The following is a 26063-nucleotide window of genomic DNA, read 5'->3' as shown; positions in this document are numbered from 1 at the left end:
AACAGCTGTGGACCACCGGTATTAAATTTACGGCATGTAATGCCTTAAGAGAAAACATTATGAAAATGATGTATAGGTGGTACATGACCCCAGTCAAGCTTGCAAAAATTTATCATCTGCCCAATAACAAATGTTGGAAATGTAATGAGACTGAAGGTACTTTTTATCACCTTTGGTGGACCTGCCCGAGGATAAAAGCTTTTTGGGAAATGATCTATAATGAAATTAAGAAGGTTCTTAAATGGACCTTCCCTAAAAAACCTGAGGCTTTTCTCCTGGGCATCGTCGGCCAATTGGTGAGAAGGAAGGACAGGACGTTTTTTATGTATGCGACCACAGCAGCAAGGATTCTTCTAGCAAAGTATTGGAAGACACAACAACTACCCACACTGGAAGAATGGCAGACGAAGGTGATCGACTACATGGGACTGGCGGAGTTGACTGGCAGAATCCGTGACCAGGGGAAAGAGACAGTGGAAGAAGACTGGAAGAAATTCAAAGTTTATCTTAGAACTTGTTGTAAAATTTAGGAATGTTAAAATGTCAAGGGGTTGGGAAACAGAGAATTGCAGCTGTAATTAATAATATTAGAAGAACTTAAAAGAAATTGAATTGAATAATTATGACTGAGGAGTTGCTGAACAAATATAAAACAAGGATGCAGAAAAGGGGAGGTATGGGGAAGTCCGGAAAGTAAGGTTTATGAAAAAATGGTTATGAAATTATACATGTTTATATGTTTGTATGTCTGTGTATTGTGTATTGTTTGTTTTTTTTTATTTTGTGTTTGGAAAATTAATAAAAATTTATTTTTTTTTAAAAAAAAAGGCATTTAGGTTATAGCCAAAGACATTATAAAGGAAGCACATTAGTACCAATTTGACTCACTGATGAATGGTTTTTAGTGGAGTTATATAATGCCATACTACTTTTTAATTCTGTGGTTGGTAGATTATGTTGTGTGGGAGCAATGGAGGTGGGGGTGCTTGATGGGGTAGTAAAAGCCATATCTTTGCAAAATTTGCCTCAGAGCTGCAGCTAATCTCAGCCTCAGTTTTGAAAAGGATTTTTGTGAGAACTGAGTAACCAGATTTCAAATCTGATAAGTGCTACAACAGTGCATACTGTGGCATAGTTGTTTAGCATATGAGCTGTTTGTTGGAAGTTCCCAACTTGGGCCTCATCTGCATTATAGATGAAGTTGTATCATATCACTTCAAACAGCGATTGCTTCCCCTAAAGAATCCTAAGAAATGTAGTTTGTTAATGATATTGGGAGCTGTTAAAGGTAAAGGGACCCCTGACCATTAGGTCCAGTCGTGACCGACTCTGGGGGTGCGGCGCTCATCTTGCTTTATTGGCCGAGGGAGCCAGCGTACAGCTTCTGGGTCATGTGGTCAGCATGACTAAGCCACTTCTGGCGAACCAGAGCAGCGCATGGAAATGCTGTTTACCTTCCTGCTGAAGCGGTACCTATTTATCTACTTGCACTTTGACGTGCTTTCAAGCTGCTAGGTTGGCAGGAGCAGGGACTGAGGAACGGGAGCTCACCCCATCGCAGGGATTTGAGCTGCCAACCTTCTGATCGGCAAGCCCTAGGCTCTGTGGTTTAACCCACAGTGCCACCCGTGTCTCCCTGTTAGGAGATCCCTATTCTCCTTTCAGAGCTACAGTTCCCAGAGTGGTTTACCAATCAGTGCCTCCTCCCAGGGAACTCAGAGAATTGCAATTCTGCCACTGAAATTAATGGACCTAATTTAGCCATTTTCATTCATTTCAGTGGTTCTACCCTGAGTAAAACTTAGTAGACTGACTGTGTGTTTTCTCTCAAAATATGCACAGTCAAACCTCATTTGTCGAATGTAATCCATTCCAGAAGTCCGTTCAGCTTCCGAAATGTTCGACAACCGAGGTGCGGCTTCTGATTGGTTGCAGGAGCTTCCTGCACTCAAGCAGAAGCCATGTCAGACGTTCGGCTTCCGAAAAACGTTCGAAAACTGGAACACTTACTTCTGGGTTTTCAGCTTTCGGGAGCCAAAACATTCCAAAATGGAGGTGTTTGGGAACTGAGGTTTGACTGCATTTAAATGTATACATAACTGAGATGTGTTTTTTGAGACGCTGAAACTGCACCCCAGCATTCAGGGAAGTGTAAAAAACTAATGGATGTGAATGAAAGATCAAATTCAACACTTATACTGGTTGCAGCTCAACCTATATCTGACTCCTGAAATTCTGAACATTGCTAGTCCACCTATCTGAACACAGGTTGGACTATTGACAAGAGTAGAACCCAAATGTGATGTTCCAGAGGAAAACTCGAACAATATTTTTCAGGAGGGAAAATTTGTCATGTGATTCCATCCTAGTTTTGTCTTTGAGAATAATTTTTCATAGATGAAGCTGAAAACCCTTCACGTGAATCTTATTTTGCACAAAGTGCATGGTGCTGAGGCAAACATACAGTAAGTTTCCTCTTGACATAGAAAGAACTGAAGTGAATCTCATTTTCTTTGAGCTGTTCCCAACTGCAAGTGCTGAAGAATTGTTATCATGTCATGCCAAACTGCTAAGTGATAAATTCTGGAATACATAACCCAGAGAATTTATATCTATTCAATATGCCACTGTAGGAAAAAACAACAACAACCTCAAAGTAGGGGGAAATGTTCTTTCAACAGAAATTCTAGAATGTTCTGGTGGGTGATATGGGTATTAATGTTATGCTTGAATAGTGTATACACTAATTATGCTTCTGATTCTTGGGGGTGTTAAAAGTATATATTTTTTTAAAAAAACAGGCATTTCTTTCATTGGCTTATCCCCTCAAAAGTATTCCTTGACTAGTATTACTCATTTTTGAAGTATATTTTTTATACTACTTTGCTGTCTCTCCTAACATTCTACAGTCAAAAGAGTCCTTCATCTTTCTCCACAGAGAGGGGAAAAAAATCTGTGTGGGTATGCTACCATTGCCTGAATGAAATGAAACTGATGACATCATAAAGACCAGCTGAGATCTCAAGTTCTCACAGACATGTTTTGCTGTATGAGGGTATTTTCAGAAGAAAAGTTTGGTGTGTGAAAATCAAATAAAAAAGTCACTTCTTTCAGAACATAAAGATTAATGTGAGAACTTAGCATTATTGAAACTGCCAAGCTTAATATTTGCACGTTGTGCCCATCACAATGAAAGAGGCATATGTGTGTCTTCTTTTTCAATATCCTCAGCATTTTTGACTCTCCTTCAACTCATTGTCCCCCACTTTGAGGTTCATCACTGTTTGTGTCTCTCTTGCTCAAAAAGCAAGGGAGGATTCCACACAATTCCACATCACCTCACAGGTTGAAAGCATGTGTGAGATAATCATGGAGTCCCTGCAGCTTCCCCCACCCTTTGACCTGCTCCCCACAACTGATGGACATGCCTGCAGAAAGCTCCAAGTTTGGCAGCTATGTGTAGACACACTGGGTTTCTCCACAGTAGAGGAAATCTGGGTCAATCAGGATTCCCCTTTATATAGAATAGTGCTCTTCAACCTTGGGTCTCCAAGAGGTTGTTGAATTACAACTCCCACAACACCCAGTCAGCTTAGCCAATGGTAAGAAACAAAGGGAGCTGTAATCCAGAAATATCTCAAGACCAAAGGTTGAGGGGGGGGGGACTCTATGTATGTTTGGTAGGTACTTAAGCCCCTTTACATAGTTTTTGAATTGTGAAGCCATTGGGGCAGGGTGGGGAATTGGCCCATACTTCTAGTTTATGGAGCTAGCCAGCACTGAGACGCCTACACAAATAGTTTCAATGCAGAAGAGGATCACATGAAACCTTATCATATATGCTAAATAGTGTCCCAAATACTTTTCTTTTCTATTCTTTTCAAGCATGCCTCATGAGGTGGGAAAAGAGCAGAAAAGTGGTGAGGAAGAGAAGAGTGCTTAAACATTTACAGTCTGCCCCACCCCACCCCATCCAGGTCAAATCACACATTTGTCCTAATATTAGCCTTAAAGATTTAATTTGTCCTTAAGAGGCCTCCATCACAAAATAATCCACTCACCAGTCCTTATTAGATTTAAGACAGGTTTCCTTTGGTTCCTGAGTCCAATGCACACATACCACAAACTGGCTGAAGGTGTGTAAAAATTCATATAGTGATTACGTTAGCTTTCTATATAACATAGTTTCCCACGGTAAAAAGGCTCTCTCACTATACCGGGACAGATCAATTGCTGAGACACAATAATTCAAATGTTTGCTACGGTGGCACTGGAATTGCATCTGCACAAAGGACATGCAGATAACAGAGCTATTAAATCCATGAATAAGATATAAGGCCAACAAACAGGAAGCGAAGGCTAAGCTAAAACTGATATTGGCGTCAAGCTACTGAATCGAGAATGGCACGGCAATAAAAAAAAAGAGCAAGAATTTAATCTGCCGGCTGCATGTGTTGCTAGCAGCCTGTGTAGGGCAATAAATAAATGGATCGGGCTGATGCATAATACATTGATGGAAAGGGAAATAAACAAATTAAAGAAATTCTCCTGGCGGTAGAAAACTGAAAACGTTTTGAGAAGACTCCGAAAGATGCAGGAAATGAAAGCATAAGCATACTAGCCGCTTCACCACATTCTTCCCATGGCAGGGAACTTGTGGTCCTTTAAGATGTGAAATAGAGCTCTGTTTTAAGAGGAAGAGCTGGGAGCCAAAAGCTGCTTTAGGCCAGCCCCAGTGCTTGTGCACACTGAATGGGATCACTGACATCCTCCACCTTTTTATTTGAGCAGCTCCCTGTGCCACATCATACTGCTTTAGCTTCAAAAATCAGCTTGCCGTGCAGGATAGAAAGCTGCCGGTGTTCAAGAGACATGCAAGAGCAAAGCACCTTAACAGCTGTGCTTGTTTGACTCCTGATCTGGGAGTTAAAGGAAGATTGGCTCTAGAAGTCTTACTGTTCAAGTTACATAGCCTTTCTTGAATTAACCATTGCCCAGAGCAAGCAGTGCTTGCAGGAGTCAACGCAGGGGGTACTTTCTGTTTTGTACAGGGGCATCTATGATTTTATACTTCTAACATCTCTACTTTTTAGACGTTTTGAAATGTTTAAATTATTTTATTTTTAATCATTTTGTTCTGTCACCTCCATTTTTAACCTCTCTGTGCCTCTTTGGGGCACAGAAATACAAATAAATAAATAAATAAATAAATATGTAAGCCACTCTGGATTGTCTTGGGCAAGATAAAGTGACTAACAAATTTAATAAACACACACACACACACACACACACACACACACACGCTGGATAAATAGGCTTACTTCACAGCTAAGACACAGGCAGAAGTTTGAAAAATCCCTTCTTAAATTGTTTGCCACTGGGAACATGATTCTCTCTATCTAGTTCCATTTAACTACCATCTTTCCGTTCCTCAGTGTACTGCAGGAAGGGAAGGGATATTCTGCGCAGTACCTGAAAAAGACTTCTTCGTGCCTTTACCAAGTGCTTCCTACTCTGGATTTTGATTTCCTTTTCCAGGTCTCACCCATCATTCTGCCTCTCTTGTTTCCACTGTAGTCACTTGCATTGCTGAGTTGGTCTGCTGCCTTTAATTAAGTCTTAAAATTCATGCTAGCTTGGCTCATTGGCATGTAGTGGAACCCTTGAAGACATGCCCCCTCCCTTCAGCATTTTTTTGCTGTTTTTGCAGGGAGTTGCAACCTGAAAATGGCCTGAGTCCCCTTGCATCCTTTCTGCTTCTGACTTCCAAGACTTTGCTTCCTCCTTTCCAACCCTTGGGACTAAACTCTGAGAGCTAAATGAGATTAGCTTCTCAGTAAACAGGCACTGGAATGGGTTGTACAAGGTGTGAGGAAGAGCCCCAAAAGTCATAAGAATTCCTTTCTTAAAACAATGTACCCATTGAATAGGGTTGGGGGAGAAATTCAACCCACTTTGCATTGAAAATCAATTCTAATTTGAACTTTCTGAAGCAATTCACACTTTTCTGAATTTTGCAATGTGAAGTGATGCATACGAAAATGCATAGACTAGGGCATCGTGAGTGTAAATATGCATTTATTAGTGCAAATAGCATGCAAAAATGTTTTGCAAAAGTGTATCTATTAGAATAAATTTGCATTAAAATGAAGAACTTTCTTTTTAAAAAGAGCAAACTGATATGGAAATATGGAGAATGGAACTCAACAGTGGAAAAATCTGAGAAATTGGCAGATTTACCCACTGCTACTGTTGGAGCAGCATGTGGATGATGCCAAATATCTGTTGATGTTTCAGAACTGACTGCTGCTGATTCTGTACAAGAATGCCCAGGCAGTAAAAGTGTAAGGAGTTTTGCTCTACAGCCACCATTCTCCTCTCTCTCTCTCTCCATCTGTCTATTAGGCATACACTCCAATGAATTAATAATGCTCCTGTCTGAACTGGGTTGCTTGGAAATTTCTTGTATAATGATACTAAGTGGTGCTGTTGGCCTCAGAGCTATTTCTTCTGCATGCATTTAGAAGACAAAGACCTATTTAAAGAAACATAAGTAATATTGTTACTAGCGGAAGTGCATTACAACTGACATTCTTCGTGAAGTGTTTATTGCAGCGCTGAGTGCTTTTAAGACAATAATTATGACTGCTCTTTAAGTTTAGATTAGCTATCCTTTCTGCCATGGCACTGATTCACAACTTAATGTGTTGTTTTCTGGTGCAGGAAACAATGGGAGGTGGTTGTTTTCCCTTTTTCCTGTTGATTAATGTGCATTATTGTTTAAAACACAGGTTAATGTAGAGTTCTATGAAACATGACAACAGTTGACTTCAAGATGTTCCATGCTTTTTAAAAAATGAAAAAAAGTGATTCATCTGCTGTAGTTGCTTCATTGCAGAGGCCTATTGAAAGGAACCTGGATAACATGCAGCAATTACAGTACGTTATGGGCTTGAAAGTCATCATTATTGTTATTGCTAGTTATAATAATAAAGTTTATATTGCTACCCATCAATAAATATTCATTGGGCAACATACAAGAAAATGGGTCAGGTTGGTGCATCCATTCATTATGGAAGAGAAGCAATTCTAATATCAATCAATCAGTTTTGTGATGGACCTCTAGAGACCAAAAACCTAAAACAAAACCCTATGTCAAAGATGAGGTATAAAAGACAGTGTGCCAGCAGGAGGAAGAGGAGTTGACACTGGCCACCGCAACGCAGACTTGCGATGTCACACACCCACACCTGCCCATCCGCATTGTGATGGCGGGCACACACAAGGTGGTACCGTTGCATTACAGTCCAAATCCTGAACAAAGTTAGGCAATTTTGGCAAATCCAGACGTTGACTGGATTCAGTAGGGATAATATCCAATCACCTAGGTCAGGTCAATCCACCTGGAGTGATCTGGAGCTGTTGAAAGATGTTGGGTGGGGGGTTAGAAGGAAAGGCAGGAGGCAGCGTCTGTAAAGAGCAGCATGGAACTGTTTGCAAACGGGCTTTCAAACAGCCCCCATTGTACTTTTGCTGCAATTATCTGGCTTGCTAGTTCATTCCCTGCAGGGAGCACACTAGTGAAGCAGACCTCAGCAGGACCAGGATCAGATGGAGGGGTGGGGGTGAGGCTGCACAGCCTAGTTCTTATCTAGGCAGCAACTGAATGGGAAAAGGGTAAGGAAGAGACAGTGCACTAATGATCTGCCTGCAGCGGACAGGAGATTAGAGTGGGGAGCCAGCCCACTATTCTACACTGTGCCTTTAAGTAAAAGCCACAGTAAGACTCAGAGCAGATTCAGCAATAATGTTAAGAATTAAGCCCAATGTTGGCCAGTGCCAGTTGTGAGAGTGGTTTGGGATCGAGTGGAACCCTGGCAAGCTCAGCAATGCCCACAAAACACCACATTTCTGGAATTCTGCTGGGCTCTGCTGGTGGAGATATCACCCTGTTTGCCCACATGTTTGGTGGCCAGCAGGAGGATGGCTGAGCTGGCAGAAGTGAGCAGAGCGGTGGCATGGGAAGGTTCAGATTGCCTCCCCTAATCATTCATTTCAGTGGTTCCGCTCCCATTTTCTCTCAAAATAACAAAATAATGTACTTGCTCTCAAAATACTTTTTTTTTTTTTTAAAGTAGCTTGCTAAGGTTTTGAGATGAGAACTTCATTAGACTATATGAGAAGTGCCAAAGTCAGTTTCAGGCTAAATACCAATCCACACATTAATCCAGAAGATGTAAACAAGGCCAGTTTGTATTAGAATTAGAAAAGATAGAATCCCTCAAGTCTCCCTACTTAAATGCATTAGGTGGTCTTGAAGCCTGTCCATATGAACACGGCAAGCTTCAAAAGCTGAAATTATGTTAAAAGTTGAGCAGAGCATGCCCCGAAAATTTTCAACTTGAAGCATTCATAGTGCTGTGAATCATTTACGAAACAGGTGCCATGGATGTTTACAACAACACAGGTCTACGAAAGTGCAACAAAACAACAACATAGTGTTAAAAGAAAATCTAACAGCAAATCCACTGTTTATGTTGAGCTTAAGATTTGGCAAATGCTTCTCACTAATTAAAGACAATTAAATTTAGTGTTTGCGGGAAATAGAAGCATTTTAAGGTTCAGAAAGACTTATGGGACAAAATAGAGGCCATCTTGATGGAAATGAAAAGAATATGCGACCTATATTTGTAATTATTATTTGAAAGGGACATAAGCAACTTTTAAGACATTAAAATTGTTTTATAATTTGTGTAGGGAGGAAAAACTATGCAGAATATCATGCAGATATAGAGGTGTACTCGATGTCCTAATCAGAGTAGACCCAGTCCCAGTGCTTTTTTTCTTAAAAAAATGTTTAGGGGTACTGTCATTTTGACTCAGGAAAATCACCATTCTATAGTTCAAATAGGGGAAAATAAATACAGTAAATGGACAAAAGTACAAAGATTTACAAAATGTTTAGGGGTATGTGTACCCCTGCGGTCCCCCCGCCTGAAAAACACACTGAGTAGACCTATTGAAATTAATGGACCTAGCTTAGCCATGTTCATTTACTTCAATGGGTCTACTCTGAGTAAAACTTAGTTGAATACCACCCGATGGGAAATTGACTTTATCCATTGCTTTCTGCTGGTGGTTTAACCAATTAACAAGGCATATTATGTGTTCATGTCCAGTCTGCATGTTCCCCACAGGTATCTGTCTGGCCACTGTGAGAACAGGATGCTGGACTAGATGGGCCATTGGCCTGATCCAGCAGGCTCTTCTTATGTTCATGTGGTCTTCAAATGCGTACTTCTACTTTAACCCAAAAAGTGAGTGTCTTCCTTTTTAGCTACCTCCTGTCTAGCTTCCTGAAATAGTAAGGCAATGAACAAAACCAAAACAAGTGAACAAACTATTAATAAACTGCTTAATTTTGCCACACTCTCCTAAATATTTCAGATTATTCAACAAAGAATAGAGAAGCTGACGAGCTCTAATTGGAGGGAATTACTTTGGTTCTCTGTGCGAAAAGGACTAATTGATTTAATTCCTGTTCCTGGAAATGTACATGCAACTGTTCATTAATTTAGAAGTTCATATAATCCTCTCAGTCCAAACTAGAAATCCCTTTCCTGATAGGATTCCTGCAGCAGTTCCAATGTTTGTTCCTGAGCCATGTTAATTGAAGGCCAATTTTCTTGAAGAAGGGTGACAGCCTGATATCACATGTGCTTAGGGACAAAGATGGGTCAAAAGTCTACCCCAAACGCAGATTGCATTAGCACCAGTGAGGAGGATGGGGAATGGTGTGCACAATCCTATTAAGGCACAATCCTATTATATACTGGAAATTACACACGCTGGGTGGAACGGGACATGTGAAAAATGTGCTATCTCTATTCCCTGTTCCCCAAGCTCTCTGCAAGTTCAACGGTACAAGATTGACACCAAGGTTTGACACAATCAGGTACTTGCCAACAGCAGGCCCCACTAACAAGACCTCAATAGACCAACTCCACCTCTTGCCCACTGCAACTTGTTTGTCCACCAGCTTTTCACTGTGGCCCTGATAATGGTGGTGATAAGGAGTAGCAGATGCCACTGCCTGCTTGATCATTGGCCTGGTGGTAGCAACGATGAGGAAGAAGAAGAGCATCTGCTGAAGATGGTGATGAAGAGGTTGACTCACAAAAGAGAGAGGCCCTTGGAGGATGTCTTGCCCAAGGGCCTTACAAAACCTGGAACTGACAATGACTGTCAGATGTTGGGATATTGCTTCTACATGTGTAGGCTTCCCACATGATGTAGAGCCCAGATTTTCCAGGGTTCTTGATCACACAAAAGCCTCTGAGTACAGAAGGCTTCATTGCTTCACGCCTGTTGTGAGGACCCTCTGGCACTCTAGATGCTGCTGAGCTTGTTGTTGTTGTTTAGTCATTTAGTCGTGTCTGACTCTTCGTGACCCCATGGACCAGAGCATGCCAGGCACTTCTGTCTTCCACAGAGGAATTATACCAGAAAGATATGGATGGCTCGTACACCCCAGGTAGTGTGCTTGCCGACCTTGAGCCAGACATCCTGGAGAGTGAAGTCAAATGGGCCTTAGAAAGCACTGCAAATAACAAGGCCAGTGGAAGTGATGGTATTCCAGCTGAACTATTTAAAATTTTAAAAGATGATGCTGTTAAGGTGCTACACTCAATATGCCAGCAAGTTTGGAAAACTCAGCAGTGGCCAGAGGATTGGAGAAGATCAGTCTACATCCCAATCCCCAAGAAGGGCAGTGTCAAAGAATGCTCCAACTACCGCACAATTGCACTCATTTCACACACTAGCAAGGTTATGCTTAAAATTCTACAAGGTAGGCTCAAGCAGTATGTGGACCGAGAACTCCCAGAAGTGCAAGTTGGATTTAGAAGAGGCAGAGGAACCAGAAACCAAATTGCAAACGTGCGCTGCTGAGCTACATCTCCCATTATTTCAGCTTTTTGGACATGCTTACTGAGGGTGCTGAGAGTTGTAGTTCAGCAATGTATGGAGGGTCAAAAGTTACCCACACCTGATTCAGACAGTCAACCTCAAATTCCTGCAAGGTGAGGGGAATGGGCACAAGGGGGCGGAGTTAATATGCTTGACCCTGTGTTCCTCCTTGCGTGTGACATTTTACAATAACACCTGGATAAGGCTATGATGGTAATTAGAGTTAAAGACCATAAATCACAGCATGGTCTGTTATTTGTAATGTGGCATCTTTTGTGGGAATCTCTCTTATTTTTAATGAGGAAGATTAACTAACCAATGAAGTCAAACAAGCTACAGTTCTTCATCCCACAGGTGAGCAGAACCCCTGAGAATCGTGGGCTTGCCTCTGACAGTTTTATTGGACTCGAACACCTTCTTTGTGCATCTTTTAAAGTACCCTTAAGTTGGCATTCAAACTGGATGCCATGAAAATGGATGGGGAGAGGAACACCAGACTCCTAGTGTGTGTAATGTTGAATGTGTGAAGCAGGGTGCATCCATGCACTTGTTTATCACAATGCTCCCCTTCCTTTCATCCTACTCCCCTCACCTTGCACTTGCATCATATCCAGGTTGAAGGCATGTTTGTTAAGACTTTAATGCTCTTGGGCAACCAACACTCTGCAATAAATGCCAAGAAAGAAGAAATGCACCTAATGTAATTTATACTATCAACATAGGGGTACTCACTTAGAGACTTTTGATTTTATACACACATTTTATGCCAACTATATCTAAAAGTTTGGCCACAGATGGGGAAGGATTTGTGATGGGGGGGGCAGCCCACATTTTCTTTTCTGTCCTTTGTATGTAATAACATCAGTGATTCTTTCAGAAGGATCAGAGAATGTACCAAATGGAAGCACTATAATTAGTTTTATCGCACCTAACGCCTTCTCCCGAACACATGTAGGATATAGTCCCCTGATGTTATGGTGCTATTTCATTCCCTATGATCAAAAGATCTGTGTGACTCTCATATGTATTTGTGTCTTTATGGCACTGAAATGAGAGCCTCTTTCAGAGTTCAAAGTGCTTTTTAATGCACAAAGACCAGGTGAGGGTAAAAAATAGAGGCCTTCAAAAATCCAAGGAAGTGTCAAAGACTAATGGCATTTTATATCATTTGAGAAGTAAGGGATGAAGGTTAATGCTTAGAACACGTGAACCAAAGGGAATGTTTGAGGGTCATGAGGCCCAGAGGGAAATGGAATAAATGCACAGAGAAGGCTTCTAAACCATGCCATGCACTATCACTTTTTAACACCTAATATCATATAGGAAAACAAGTGCCCTTCTACCAAGAAATGTTTTATAATTGCACCAAGTATTTAATGTATTTCTAGCTGTTCAGAACAAATAAGAAACTATACATTTGGGGTGCATTTTTCCATCTTGGTAGATATACCTGAGCACAGAACAAATAATAGTCATGGTTTATTCCTCCCCCTGTAACTGAACTGAATTGCCCATTAAAAGGAGAGGAGAGGGATACTGAAAATAGTAAGGACTGTGAAGTTGTTCCCATTCAGTGTTGATTAAGTGTGAGAATAAGCATGGTTACTGTTGTTGTTTTGTTGCTTCTAATGATTTTACTGTTTGTATTGCTATATGTTTTTTAAGTTGTACTTTAAATTAGTTTCGTGTGCTTTGAAATTTTGCACCCTGAAAATTTTATTGAGGTCTGGGTGTAAAGCAAACAGATCAATCAAGAAACTACTCCCCCTTCCACACACATTTTGTCAACCTGGAGCATCATGTTTGCACAGTCTGTTAGCAATTTCCTTTTCTTGAATATTTGCATCTCAAATGGGAAACTGGTTTGTGAAAGTCACTGCTGAGTACACTGTGAAATATTCAGACAGTTCTGTCCTTGGAATGTGAAGCTGGTGAACAGTATGTTGCAAATGCAACATAACCAAACCAGAATTGTTTTTTTTAAATAGGGAAGTGATGGGCAATAGACAGCATAATGGAAAACAAAAATCCAATGCTGTACAGTGGAACCTTGGGTTAAGAACTTAATTTGTTCTGGAGGTCCGTTCTTAACCTGAAACTGTTCTTAACCTGAGGTATTATTTCTGGGTTAGCGGAGTCTGTAACCTGAAGCGTCTGTAACTTGAAGCATCTGTAACCTGAGGTACCACTGTATTACTCAGCAGCTAGCCAGGTATAACTTTTAACTCAGTGGTGGGGTGCTATATCCTTTGATAAAGAACTTGCTTCCACCCCAAGTTAGGTTTTTGGTGGGGCTTGGAACTAATGCCATGGGGGGGAAAAACCAGTGTACCAAAAGGTCAGGATGGCTGCTGTGCTAGAATTTTGTTGTCTTCATTTTTCTTTTCAGGCACAGGGATATTTTATCGTGGAGACCCATCCAGATGAGCAGCCCTCTTTCCAAGTATCCTGAGATGGAATAGTCCTGTGAAGATTGTACCATAGACCCTTCCTGAGCATTTAAATCAGGTATTAGTGTTTTAGCACAACAGAAAATAACAATCTTAAAAAAAGAGCATTAGGCAGCCAGAAAAACATAAACCACAGCTCTATATGCTTTAAATTTAATCCATTCTCCTTGTCTCCTCCTGACCTTTTCCTTCTCTTGCAGAGTAGGTTGCTTAAACTTATTGGGGAAGGTCATGCAAACTGATTTTCAGTTCTGCGAGTCTTGATAGATAGGTTTCTAAGTCTCAGTAGTTTTCCCTTACTGTAAACCAATCACTGAGATTTTGTTTTTTCAGCACTGTATAATGTTCATTAGGAAAGAACTTGGCTTGGATACTAATGGACTCTAAAATTCTATGGCCTGTAAATGATTCATTAACAAATACCTAGAGAAACCAATCTTATTTGAAGGCAAATAAAATAAAACACTAAAAATCAGAAGCTTCTGCTAAAAGCTAAATGCAGGCTGCTGATTAATCTCAAGCTGTTGTATTATGCAGGTATCCTCCCTTCTGACAGCAAACATCTTTTATCAATAGGAAGGTATTGATCACAGGTAGCAAAATGGATTAAGGCTGTGCCTCTGGCTACTCCATTCATGCATCCAGTGAGTGCAGAGAAAATTCTGATAGCTGTCATGTTTTTCTGCTGCAAAGTTTGTGAATGAAGCAAACAGGAAACCAAGGAACTTTACTTGAACAGCGCAACTGTTACCATTGAACCCCATTTGCCATTTTAATACCCTTCATCCAGTTCAGAGAGATCCTTTCGGAGCTTTTCACAATCCCTGAACAATTTGTTGTCGTCAGTGGGACACCACCCTGCTCACCTCTATGAAACAAAAGCACCAGTCCCAATATAAATCATTTGGGGAGCCCACTTCTTACACCCCTACTTTGGGAGATTGGTCCATTCATTCATTCTCTCTGCTTCCTTTCCTTCAGCCATTACTGATCCATTAGATGATCCATCCTCTTACCCCATGAATTCTAAGCTTACTCAGGAGTCTTTGGTGAAGGAGACAGTGTCTACTTCACCACTCCTATCCATGAGCTTTTTGTTCCTCTCAAAGAACTCTAAAAGATTAGAATGCTGTTACTTCAGTGCTTTTCTCCAGAGCTTCTGCCTTCCATACAGTCATATGGAAGAACTTTGGTGCCTAAAATCAGTGATTATCTGTAGTGTTAATACTATTTTGAGCTCTCATTGTGTTTATTAGAGAGTCTGCAGTGTAGTGGTTAAGGTGTTGGAATAGGAGTTGGGAGGATTTGTGTTCAATTTCCAACTCAGCCATGATGCTCACTTTTAACCCAGCACAATATTTCAGCATAGCCTTTCCCATACAGTTTTCATGAGGATAAAATAGATAGAAACATCTATTCTACGCTGAGCTCCTTGGAAGAAGGATTAGGATACAATAGGTGTGGGAGATAGGGTTCAACAACCACTTTTTGCATCCGAACCCCAAATGCACTCCCCACCCCCCACTTCCTGGTCAAACCCTAACATAGGCTACTGGTCATATCTCATAGGCATTTATTTCCTGGCAAACCATAACCTTAGCTCAAGTCTAATGTCCATACCACATCCATTTTGGTTAAACCATAAGCAACTTTCAGATAATCTTCACCAAACGCAATTGGTCATTTAACTGTCTAATGAAAAATGTATTTAAATTACACATTTAAGCCACACAAACTGTTCACCTAAAAATATAGCGGCATTTAAGTACCTGCTTGATTTTCTGGAAGGCATATAGTTTTTCAAAATGCAATTCTGATACAAGTTTCAGTAATATGAAAATATCTCCTGATTTTGCAAAATGTCTAGAGAAATCTGCCTGTGAGCTCCCCATTTCTTGTGATGGAGAAACATACACAGACCAGAAATTTTATAGTCCAGAATCGCTGTAGAAATAAGTTTTTGGATTTTTTTTTTTTTTAAGGCAGAAAGCATTTCTGAACACATAGTTGGCTGTAATGTCTGAGTTATATAGCTTCATATTCTCTCACTTGGCTTTTTTAAAAATAAAATAATACCCCAAATATTAGCCTGCAGAGGAGCAGCCATGCCAGGAACAGAGTCACCTTCCCAGAGAGGTTCACCTGGTTTTTCCCTCTCTGATCATTTCAGCACCTTTTAATTCATCCAGGGTTTTAATTGTTTTAAGTTTTGGTTGTAAATTGTTTTATGTTGTCTCGTTGTTGTTGTTGTTGTTGTTGTTGTTGTCTTTTATTACTTATTGTTGATTTCTCTTATTCTTCTTTGCATTTTTATGTTGTTTTGTTTAAAGCCACATGAAGAATATCTATTGATAGGTGGCTATAAAAATAATAAATACGTGCAAATAAATATAATATGTGAATGGGGCAGGCATGTGGATGGCTGCCCTCATCACATCTACTTTGCCCCCAATTCTTGGAACTCTAATGTGGAGTGATAGTTTATAAGATTGGATCCTAAGTGCAATTAATTACAGAAATCTGACTGCAACAAATGGCACTTTCTTCCAAGTAAATTTAGTTACATTGAGGCTGCAAGTCTGCTGTTATGGTAACAGAAGTGAGAAGTGTGATACAATATTGCATATAACCAGGGAAACCACCATAATCTCATGGACTTGATTTCCACTGCAAATATTCTAGTTCTGTAAAAATAGAACAACCCCAAACACACATGTATGTATGTATATATGTATGTATGTATGCTTATTCTATTGTTCACTAGGCGTGGCATTAAGGCAGCTTCTGAAAATAACACAGGGAAAAACCCACACATGAAACAGCAACTAGTAACTGAATGAATGAATGAATGAATGACCTATTACTAAAAAGCATTTGAGATCTTCTAATACCATTTGAAAGAATGGGATGGACTTTGCCTGGGGCATGAAAGATAGCAAAGATGGTGCCAAGCAAGTATGTTAAGTGAGTTTTGTAATTAAGGTGCTGCTATCAAAAAGGCCCTATTAAGTCTCTAATCACCAAACCCCAAAAAGCAGATATGACCGGACAGGAGCCTCAGCATATCTTGATTAATGGATAGCTTATGCTGGAGAAAACTGTCATTTTGATGCCCAGGTTCTGTATGATTCTGTCTGATTTTTTTTTTCCATCAGGAAAAAGTATTGTCAGAAGCTCAAAGTGAAAAATCTTGGACAAGATCCTGCTGCTGGGCTTGAGAATGAGGAATGCACCATTAAATGCACGCTCCAATGAAAACAAAGAACAGTCTCTGGACTTGGCTGGGCATCTGGATATGCCTCTTATTTATTTCTGCAGCTCCTAACATCAAGGTTATTTGAGACACTATGCATGGGGTGGAAAAGCAAAAAAACTCTGCGAAAACAAAGAGAGAGGTTTGCAAATCCATATATACAGAAGTCAACAAAGAATTTATTCATAAAGCAGATTGTTCGATTTAAGTGATGCAACATTTTAAGGCTGTGGTTCAAAGTATCTCATTATGGAACCTTATACGGGCCTTTGTTTGATTCATTATGGAACAGCTGGAGTTTCAGGTTTCTTTTCACCACTTGTTGTCCTGGCCTGAGTAACAAAGAAATCAAATGGTAAACGTTTCATGAGCCATACCCTATCTTTATGATTTGATTTCTTTGGAATTGTGGCCAGAACAACAGGTGAGGAAAAGAAGCTCAAAGAGGGTGCTTATGTATGTGTATATATATTTGTATATATCTTAGAGAGAGACAGAAAGAAAAACAGCATTTACAAGGTGAACAATCACCCATAAATGAAAATCTCTCTGTACTGAAATGGAGAAATGGTTGTAGTATTGGCTCCCATAATGATGATTAATTCGATATTTAGATACATTTAGACAATTCCCAGGGAGGATTTAATTAGGTATATCACTAGTGCTGCTAATTTATTTTTAATCTCAAAATTGTATGTAAGGCTTGCCCAGTCTCTTCCCTGAGGATTTCTCTGGATGTAACTTCCAAGAACATTTCCCTTCAAGTCAACAAGAGTGTCTTAGCAGGATGCAAACTTTATTAGTACAAAGACACTTAGTTGTTTCACATAGTGGCCCATGGGTGCATTGAGGCCTACTAAATCCAGAGTTCAATGAGCTCCCTTGGATGACCAAGTTGTTTATTCACTATTTTTGGGTTTGCCACCCTTCTGATTTGGTTCTTACTAGCAAAAGCACTGGTCCACTAGCCTGGTGATCATTGCTAAGGTGTGGAAGACAGGTAGTTCTGACAGAATGATTTATTAGCTTCCCACCTCAACATTTACCCTAGCAGAAATGTTAGAGACAAGTCCTCTAACTGGAAACAAATAAATCCAGACATTTTAAGCCTAAATACAAACAAAAACCAGTGTGGTGTATTGGAGACAGAGTCTCAGACAGGGACTGAGGGGACCTGGCTTCCTATTCATCTGTGAAGCTCATTGGATGGCCTTGGGCTAATCAGATCCTTCTTCCTCACCCACCTCACAAGGCTGTTGTGAAGATCAGATTGGAGGCAGGACTCATATGTTCTTTTGAGAAGTTTGGAGAATGGATAGGTTTACAACAGGCAATGAATCAATAAATAAAATGCCTAACCTCCATCCTTTAAACACCTATAGCAGGGATGGCAAAACTGTGGCCCTACAAATGTTGTTGGATGCCAGTTCCCATCAGCCTCAGCCAACAAAGTCAGGGATGATTGTCCCAGTTTCTCCACCCCTGAGTGAAAGGATTGGTGGGTGTTTGCAAACTGCAGGACAAAACACTGTTGAGATGTATTACTAGCCTTCTGATGCTTTATGTGTCAGAAATGTATTGCTGAGAAGAGATTTCACCATTCACTCTTGTCTTACCTTCACATCTTTAACATTCATCCTTGTCCCTTCCTTCCCAACAAAGATGTCATCGATGTCGACAAGAATGTATCTATCCAAGGACAATGTAAGCCTCTTCCCTGACAGGAAGGAGATGGCATCTATAAAAATGAGTTTGTGCAGCCAAAAGTTCAAATTGTTTCCAAAAAGAACTCTTTGAATCCCATCATGAAGTCCCAGGTCCTGAATCACTGTGGCATAGAGAGAAGCCTTAGGCAGTGATACTGGGAATGGTTTGGAAGCTTGAAATTCTGTTAAAAGCACTGGTTGATAAGTGGAGTGATTATATTGGAAAATGGTCCAGTCTTCACCAGGTAATGGGCCTTTCTCAACCCTTGGGGCTTTGGTAATGTGAAGCAGAGGAGACTGGGGGTTCACTAAGCAGTTTTGAAGAGCGGCATTATTGTAGAGATGTAATGGAAATCCTTTGAGTTTAGTGCTCGACAAGCTGTTCTCATTGGCTTTATGAAAACCAATTATGCTAACACTGTATTCCACACAGTATTTTTCCAGGAGTTCTCTATTCCATGAATCCATGGAGGTGTACTTCAAAATATTTTCATAGATTACAAGGATGTATTTCCCTTTGCCATTGTCTGCCAGTGGAGGAAGGTCCCCTTTTCCTGATGCAATCACCATCTGAAACTGAAACCGACTTGACTCCAGAATGGCTATGATGTCTTGGCCGAGCTGAGAGTACTGGCTCTCCACAAAGAGCAGCACAGTCGGGTCAGTCCTAGATGGATCGATGGGCTTCACCGTTTTAAGCTCCATTGACCTGTATGGCAAGAGTTTAAGATCCTCACACTCTGCCCCTCCTGTGGTATCAATGAGGGCTATTTCCTGCTTGTGACCTGTATACAAGTAATAAGCAGAAATGACTATGCTCACTAAGCAGAAGGTGGCTAAGAGAACGACCAATGTTCGAAAACTTCTACGAAGCTTCACAATAAGATTCATGTTTTTTGCAGCACTTTATGTTTGTTCATTTAGTTACTAAAAAAAACAATTGGCTTCTTCCTTCTAAAGTGCCATTATAAACAGACCAAGTGATGGTGTCAGTACCACTCTCCAAACGTTCATGTGACCATTGCAATGCATTTATAAGGGGGGTGTTCAAAGCTATGAAACTCTGAGAGCTGGAAGTCCAAAGAGTTGGAAATCTATATTGGAAGCCGTCTCCTCTGAATGCGCCAGTTGCCAATAATCAATGGAGAAGACAATTAACATTATCTGCAACAAAGTGAGAAATTAGAGTAGGTTAAGAAAAATCCATACAGCAATTAAAATGTGTTAATTAAATAAGCTAGTCACCTTTTTAAAAAAAGTTCTATTGATTCCACCATAGATGACGACAGTGGGATGCCTTCATAGTGTCATTTAGGTGTGGAAAAATATTTATAATTTATAATTATTATTATTATTTTTAATGCTATAGTAATTAGAGTCGGAATGAATCGTGTTACATAAAAGCAGAATTAAGGTTAAGATAACTTGACTTTAAAGGTTAATTGCAAGGACAGCAGAATGATGACAAAGAGGTATTTTAGGTTAAGGTACCGTATTTATCGCTCTATAAGACGCACCAGACCACAAGACGCACCTAGTTTTTGGAGGAGGAAAACAAGGAAAAGAAATATTCTGAATCTCAGAAGCCAGAACAGCAAGAGGGATCGCTGCGCAGTGAAAGCAGCAATCCCTCTTGCTGTTCTGGCTTCTGGGATAGCTGCGCAGCCTGCATTTGCTCCATAAGACGCACAAACATTTCCCCTTACTTTTTAGAAGGGAAAAAGTGAGTCTTATAGAGCAAAAAATACGGTAAATCTTAACCAAATATTCAGCATGTGAAATCTTTGGGATTTTTTGGTCTTGCTCTCAGAAGGGTCATTTACATTATAGCAAGGCTGTTGGCATAAGATTTTAAGATTCTAGACAACAACAACCCTGTATCCATTTTGGAGTGGTGGGGTGGAATGTTTATGTTTCTTGGTACCCATATCAATTTTTTAAGAGTCCAGGTGACTGGGAGCATGGAGACTGGTTTACAACTTGCCCTTTGCAATTCATGTCTCACCTCTAATATCAGTAGGTGGAGCAGCCCTGATAAAATGCTGTGGGGGGGGGGGGATACTTCTTCCTTGCACAGAAGCCTCTAGTCCCTTTCAATGACATGCTCCAATCTATGGGCCAGATAATTAAACCACATATGCAGCAGGGCCTGTTCTCTTCAATATTCTGAACTGCCAAGCATGTGCTATGCAGGGCTGGCCCAAGAGAAATTGCTACCTGAGGCAAAGGACAATATATCACCCTCCATCCCATGTAGCTGGCCTTGTAGCTGAACCTTATTTTAAGACTGGCCATAGGGCTGCTTCTGCCACTGCACATGAGGACAGTAGGCTAGCTTAGGAATCACGTGGCAAATGTCGTTGTAATGATGTAGTAGAGCCAGCTCTGGCTATGGGTAAATAAAATAACAGAATTATAGAATTGGAATGGGCCACCAGGGTAATCTAGTCCAACCCCCTGCAATGCAGGAAACTTTTGCCCAACATGGGGCTTGAACCCACAACCCAGAGATTAAGAATTTCATGCGTTGCCGACTGACTACCGATAGTAGTTTTCTATTTAACTTCAATGAAGTGTATTCAAAGCCAGTGCTTTGTAGACTATTGCCAAATGTCAGAAGCTTGGTCTTAGATGTTGTGATACATCAGTTGGGCCACCTTGCTGCTTCTTCTTCTCAATCATTAATGATGACTTTCAGTCCTCTCCACCCCACCCATTTGGAGAGGTCTGACTCGTGGCAATTATAACTGCAAATTCGGCCAATGGCTTCAAGATGGCGGCGAAGGCAGCAGCCTAGTTAACTTCGTCTGCTTTTAGATTAAGTCTTAAGTAGTTTTAAGTAGTTTTAAGTAGTTATTTTAACCCCCGCTGGGCTTTTATTGTTTTATTGTTTTAGACTAAGTTTTAAGTAGTTCTAAGTAGTTTTTTTTAACCCCTCTGGGCTTTTATTGCCTTATTGTTTTATCACCTGCTTCGAGCTTCAGCCTTGCTGCCTTGCTGCACCCCCGCTGTGCATTTACTGCTGTGGAGCTGAGTAATCTTCTGAAACGAGTGAGTGGGGAAGGGAAGAGGTCTGGCCTGACTCCCCTGCCGTGAAGGGACCCCCGTCACTGGAAAGGGAAAAACTCAAGGTGGGTGATCGGAAACACCGAAAAAAGGGTTGAAGCAAGTCCTCTACGAGTCCCGTCTGAGTTCCATCTGAGTGAGTAAGACCGTCTTCAGCAAATCAGGCTGATAAAGAGGCTCGGCTTGGAAAATAATTACCATCCTTCACCTTATATCAATTAACCCCCAGCTTCTATCAGCTTTCATCTGTAAAAGGACACTGGGAGCTGACGGAAGAGCTCTCAAACCTTCCTCCCTTCCTCCCTCTTCCAGCTCCACCAAAGAAACATAATGAGAATCAGTGCTCGCTGATGAGCTAAGCAGGAGAAAGCTGCAGATACACCTCTATTCATCCATTGGCCCTGCTAATTAGGCAGAAACACTGGGGGACAACTGGCTTTCTAATAGGAAGACAACTACCCAACATGGTCCTCACCAGAAAGATATGTAAGGAGTTGGGTATTTTGCCAGATACGCCACTTAGCCCCCCGGGACCTGGAAAGAGACAAAGTAAAATTATAAATTACTTCCCCAAGAGGGAGGAATGCATGAGTGAACAAATTGAACCAATTATTGATGAAGTCACTCCTCCCCCCCTTACCTATCTTGACCGGTCACATTACTTCAAAGAGCTTCAACAAAACTCTGGAAACATAAATCCCCCAAGAAGCCTGGCGCAAGAGCTAGTTCTAGCTGAAAAACTTGAGGAAAATATTTCTGTCACCTATAATCAGCGGCCCCCGGCAGAATTAACAACATGCCACCAAGACCAGGCGCCCACTTCCAAATATACTCAAACTGAACTGAGTGATGGCCATTTTCAGGCCCACTTCCAAGATATAAATACAGACCTCTCCAACATAAAAAATTACTTGACAATAACAAATGGGTTATTGCTGACCCTTGTGGAAAATTTTATTCCCCAACCAAAAGAGACAACAGCAACTGATGCACCCCAAGTACATAAACCAGATGAACTTGTGCATAACCCAGCTGAACCAGTGAAGATGAGACAAGCAGTAACAACCAAGAAACTGCAAAAAAATAGACCAAAAGCCCGGGAAAAGAAAACTAAGAACATTAAAACAACAAGGAAAATAAAGATAAGCCGACATAAACAATGGCAGAAATTATTTAATCTACTCCCATTGGACTCAAATAAATCTGCTGCACGAGATAAAAAAGAGAAAGGCAGGAAGGGGAAAAAGAAGGCAACGCCAAAGCTAATGGCTAAGGTGGCATCTCTGAACCAGAATTTAGAACTAAATGGGAGGATGGAAGCAACATCCCAGAGCTCTGGTAACAGTTCACTCAGTGAGCCAGATTCTGGGGGAGAAGTGGTCCCTAATAATGAAGGCAGCAAACCGCTTAGCAAATCGGGAAAGGGGGACGATGCAACGCCCAATCGCGATGACAACACTATACAAGATGGGCAAACCTTTACTCAGGCAAGATGTTGGAACCTGATTTTAAATCCCCAAAAATTGGTATTTACAAACTTCCCAAAATCAAAGGGCTTCCTTACAGGGAAAGATCGAAGAATGAGCTCTTTGAACATTCTGAATGATATATTGCCAGGAGCAGTAAAGCCATATGACATTATTTCTGTAGATTATTTGCATCATGATGGTTGTTCAGTGAGAGCAATGATCACATTTAGAGACCAGAACCTGGCCAAGTTTATCTACAGATCAAGATATATATTCCTAAAGGCCCAGATAAAAATTCTCAGATTTTTTGAAAACAAGGCACCACTGAATCCCCTTCTGGAAGCTAAGCACGCAAACCCTAGTAAGGAGAAACAACCTCCCAAAACCCGACCTGGTCTCCAGAAACAAGAGCTTCAAAAACTAAAAAGGAAAGATGCCCACCTGCAAGACCTGCAATTTCAAGAGAATGAAGATGAGGATCTTTTCTCCGTGGAGGAAAATACCTTAATTAGGCAATTTTGCCATTTTCCATCCCCAATACGGACTGAAATATTAGAAAGATTGGATATGCTAAGAGTTAAGCTGGCTGGGAGAGATATAAATGGGGAGATCAATGTGGACGCCCATAAAAAGGACCAGACTTCCTTTAATTTGAACCCTATACAAGAACAAAACCCAGCGGCCTGTCGGCCATGTTACCTTCAGACAATGGCTGAGATTAACCTACTCCCAATTAAGGAAGCCCAGCACACTGAAGAGAACACTACACCACCTCCAATAAGGAGAACCATCCCTAAGGTGAACTCACCAGGCTCTTGGGACAAGCTGAGGTACCTGGATGAGGCAGAGTTAGGCCACAATCAGGTACCGGAAAAATACCTACGGAAAGAGATAACACACTTCAAAGGCCCGGTGACCACTAATGTCAGTATTAAACAGTTAACAGCCGAAACTATAGAACACTTGGCTAGTCTGCCATGTATGGAGAGCAATGGGCCGGCTCATAAAAGAGTAATCCCTAAAAGCACCTTGGGAAATAATTGACAAAGATTAGACCAGAAACAAACACCAGCCGGCTCCCTATCTCCGCGGAAATCCGACATCATTAGATATGAACAGACTCAACCCTCACTCACAAATCAAGCAAAAGCAGTTCTTTCCTTGAAAGATGCACCCAACCCATCCCAGAGCCTTAAAATTGTCTCCTGGAATGTTAACGGCTGGGCGACAAAGCAAATGGATCCTGAAGCAATGAATTTCATCTCTTCTTTCGACATTGTGTGCCTCCAAGAGACCTGGTCCCAACAAAGTATCGCTCTCCCAAACTATTGCTCCTTTAGCTCCTGTGCTCGTAAACTAACCAACAGGGGTCGCCCCCAAGTTGGCCTCGCCTGTCTTATTTCAACCAGCTTATCCCTCACTGTTTGCGAGGAAATTAAATCTTCCCCTTACTTTCTCACTATAAAGATCCATCTCCCAAAGACCAAAAGCCCATGGTTGATAACTACAGTATATCTGCCCCCAGCAATTAATGATTTCGACCGCAATGAAAGGTGGTCTGAACTTTCGTCTTGGCTCCATGATCTTCAAACAACTAACCCAGGACTTCCTCAAATCCTCTTAGGCGACTTTAATGCAAGAATAGGTCCCAATGACGATGATATAGTATCTCCCGCAGCACTCCTGGACAATCCCCTGCAGCCCCCCTGGGGAAACAGACGCTCTCTTGATCCTATAACAAATGCGTCGGGGAGGCTGATGGCCCAATTGGCCATGGAAAACGATCTCTGCATCGCGAATGGTAACATTACTCCCTTGTCCTCGCAGCAATTAACGTGCATCACTTCCCGGGGAACCAGTGTTGTCGACTACATTTTATTGACGCCGGAGCTATTCTCAATTTCTACAAAAATGGAAGTGGCTGAATATTTTGGTGGTGACCACCTTCCACTGACTCTATTGTTAAACCTAATAGAGCCAATTTCAGTCCCCTCAAACTATAGAACCACGGTACAAAGCCACCCTGTATACAAAACAAAGAAATGGACAAGCCTCAGCTCCTCTCTTGCCCTGGACATACAAAAATCATTTGATATGTCTGCAGTTCCCTCTGACCCAATCCTGCCCGCTGATCAATACCGGAAATTACTTGATGCTTTCTCAACAACTTACATAACCACCGCCTCGCCTACTCACCAACGCCTCTTCTCTGAATCGCCTTGGTTTGACAAGGAATGTAAAGCCCTAAGAAGGCGAATTAGGAAAATGGTCAGAATCATCAAATTTTCCAACGACCCCCAAACCCGTGCAAAGCTCATAGATATTAAAAGGACATACAGAAACATGATTCATTGCAAGAAACAGCAGCACATCCTTGAGGCTTGGTCCACTCTTCGTTCGGCTGTAGAGAGGCATGACTCCCGCTCCTTCTGGCGCTTAGTTAGACCTTCGGCACCATTCAATCCAGCTACCCAGATTTCCGCTGATGAATGGATTGCCTACTATTCAACCAGTTTCGCTTCTCCAAATCATCTTACAGATCTCCTTCAATCCCCGTCGGACCTCTGTTCCTGCTCTCTTAGTCCCACTTCATCAATAAACTTTACTTCAACTCGCATTTTCAACATCATAATGTCAATGCGAAGGAATAAGGCCCCCGGCCCAGACATGGTCCCGTTGGACCTTTTCCTGTCTGATCCTCTTTGGTGGAGCAAACACCTGACTCCTGTATTCACCGCCATCTCCTCCGCCCTAGACATCCCCGACTCCTGGAGAGAAGCTATAATAGTTCCGATCTTCAAAGGCGGCCAGCCAAACATCCCCAGGAACTATCGCCCCATCAGTTTATTATCCATTCCGGGGAAAATATTTGCCGCTGTTTTACTGGAGGAACTTCTCTCATGGGTCCAGGAGAGGAACATTCTACCGCTAGAACAGATTGGTTTCCGAAAGTCAGCATCAACCATGGACCACTGTCTAACTCTCTATCACCTTGCCAGTAAATACACTGCACCAAGGCAAGGCCACCTATTTGCCGCTTTCATGGACCTGGAGGCCGCCTTTGATTCCATTCCTAGGCAGAGATTATGGTCCAAACTTGCCCATCTGGGAATTGATCCGCACCTCCTCTCCCTAATTATTTCCCTTTATT

The 26063-nt window shown here is 41.4% G+C and overlaps 1 protein-coding gene across 2 annotated transcripts in view; it reads right to left on the bottom strand.

Moving 5' to 3' along the window:
- The window catches only part of NDST4 (N-deacetylase and N-sulfotransferase 4), a 135486-nt gene that overhangs the window by 87201 nt on the left and 22222 nt on the right, over nt 1–26063 (bottom strand). For both annotated transcript variants that reach the window (XM_081021932.1, XM_081021931.1), the window contains one exon: nt 18288–19541. In XM_081021932.1, coding sequence (XP_080878058.1) covers nt 18288–19268 — 981 coding nt within the window. In that variant the 5' untranslated portion in view covers nt 19269–19541. The remainder of the gene's footprint in view (nt 1–18287; nt 19542–26063) is intronic.

Source organism: Podarcis pityusensis (assembly GCF_964106645.2).
Source record: "Podarcis pityusensis genome assembly, chromosome: 9".
In the NCBI taxonomy this organism is placed as follows: Eukaryota; Metazoa; Chordata; class Lepidosauria; order Squamata; family Lacertidae; genus Podarcis; species Podarcis pityusensis.
Note: the sequence above shows the minus strand (reverse complement) of the source record. Positions and strands in the feature narration are given on the sequence as shown.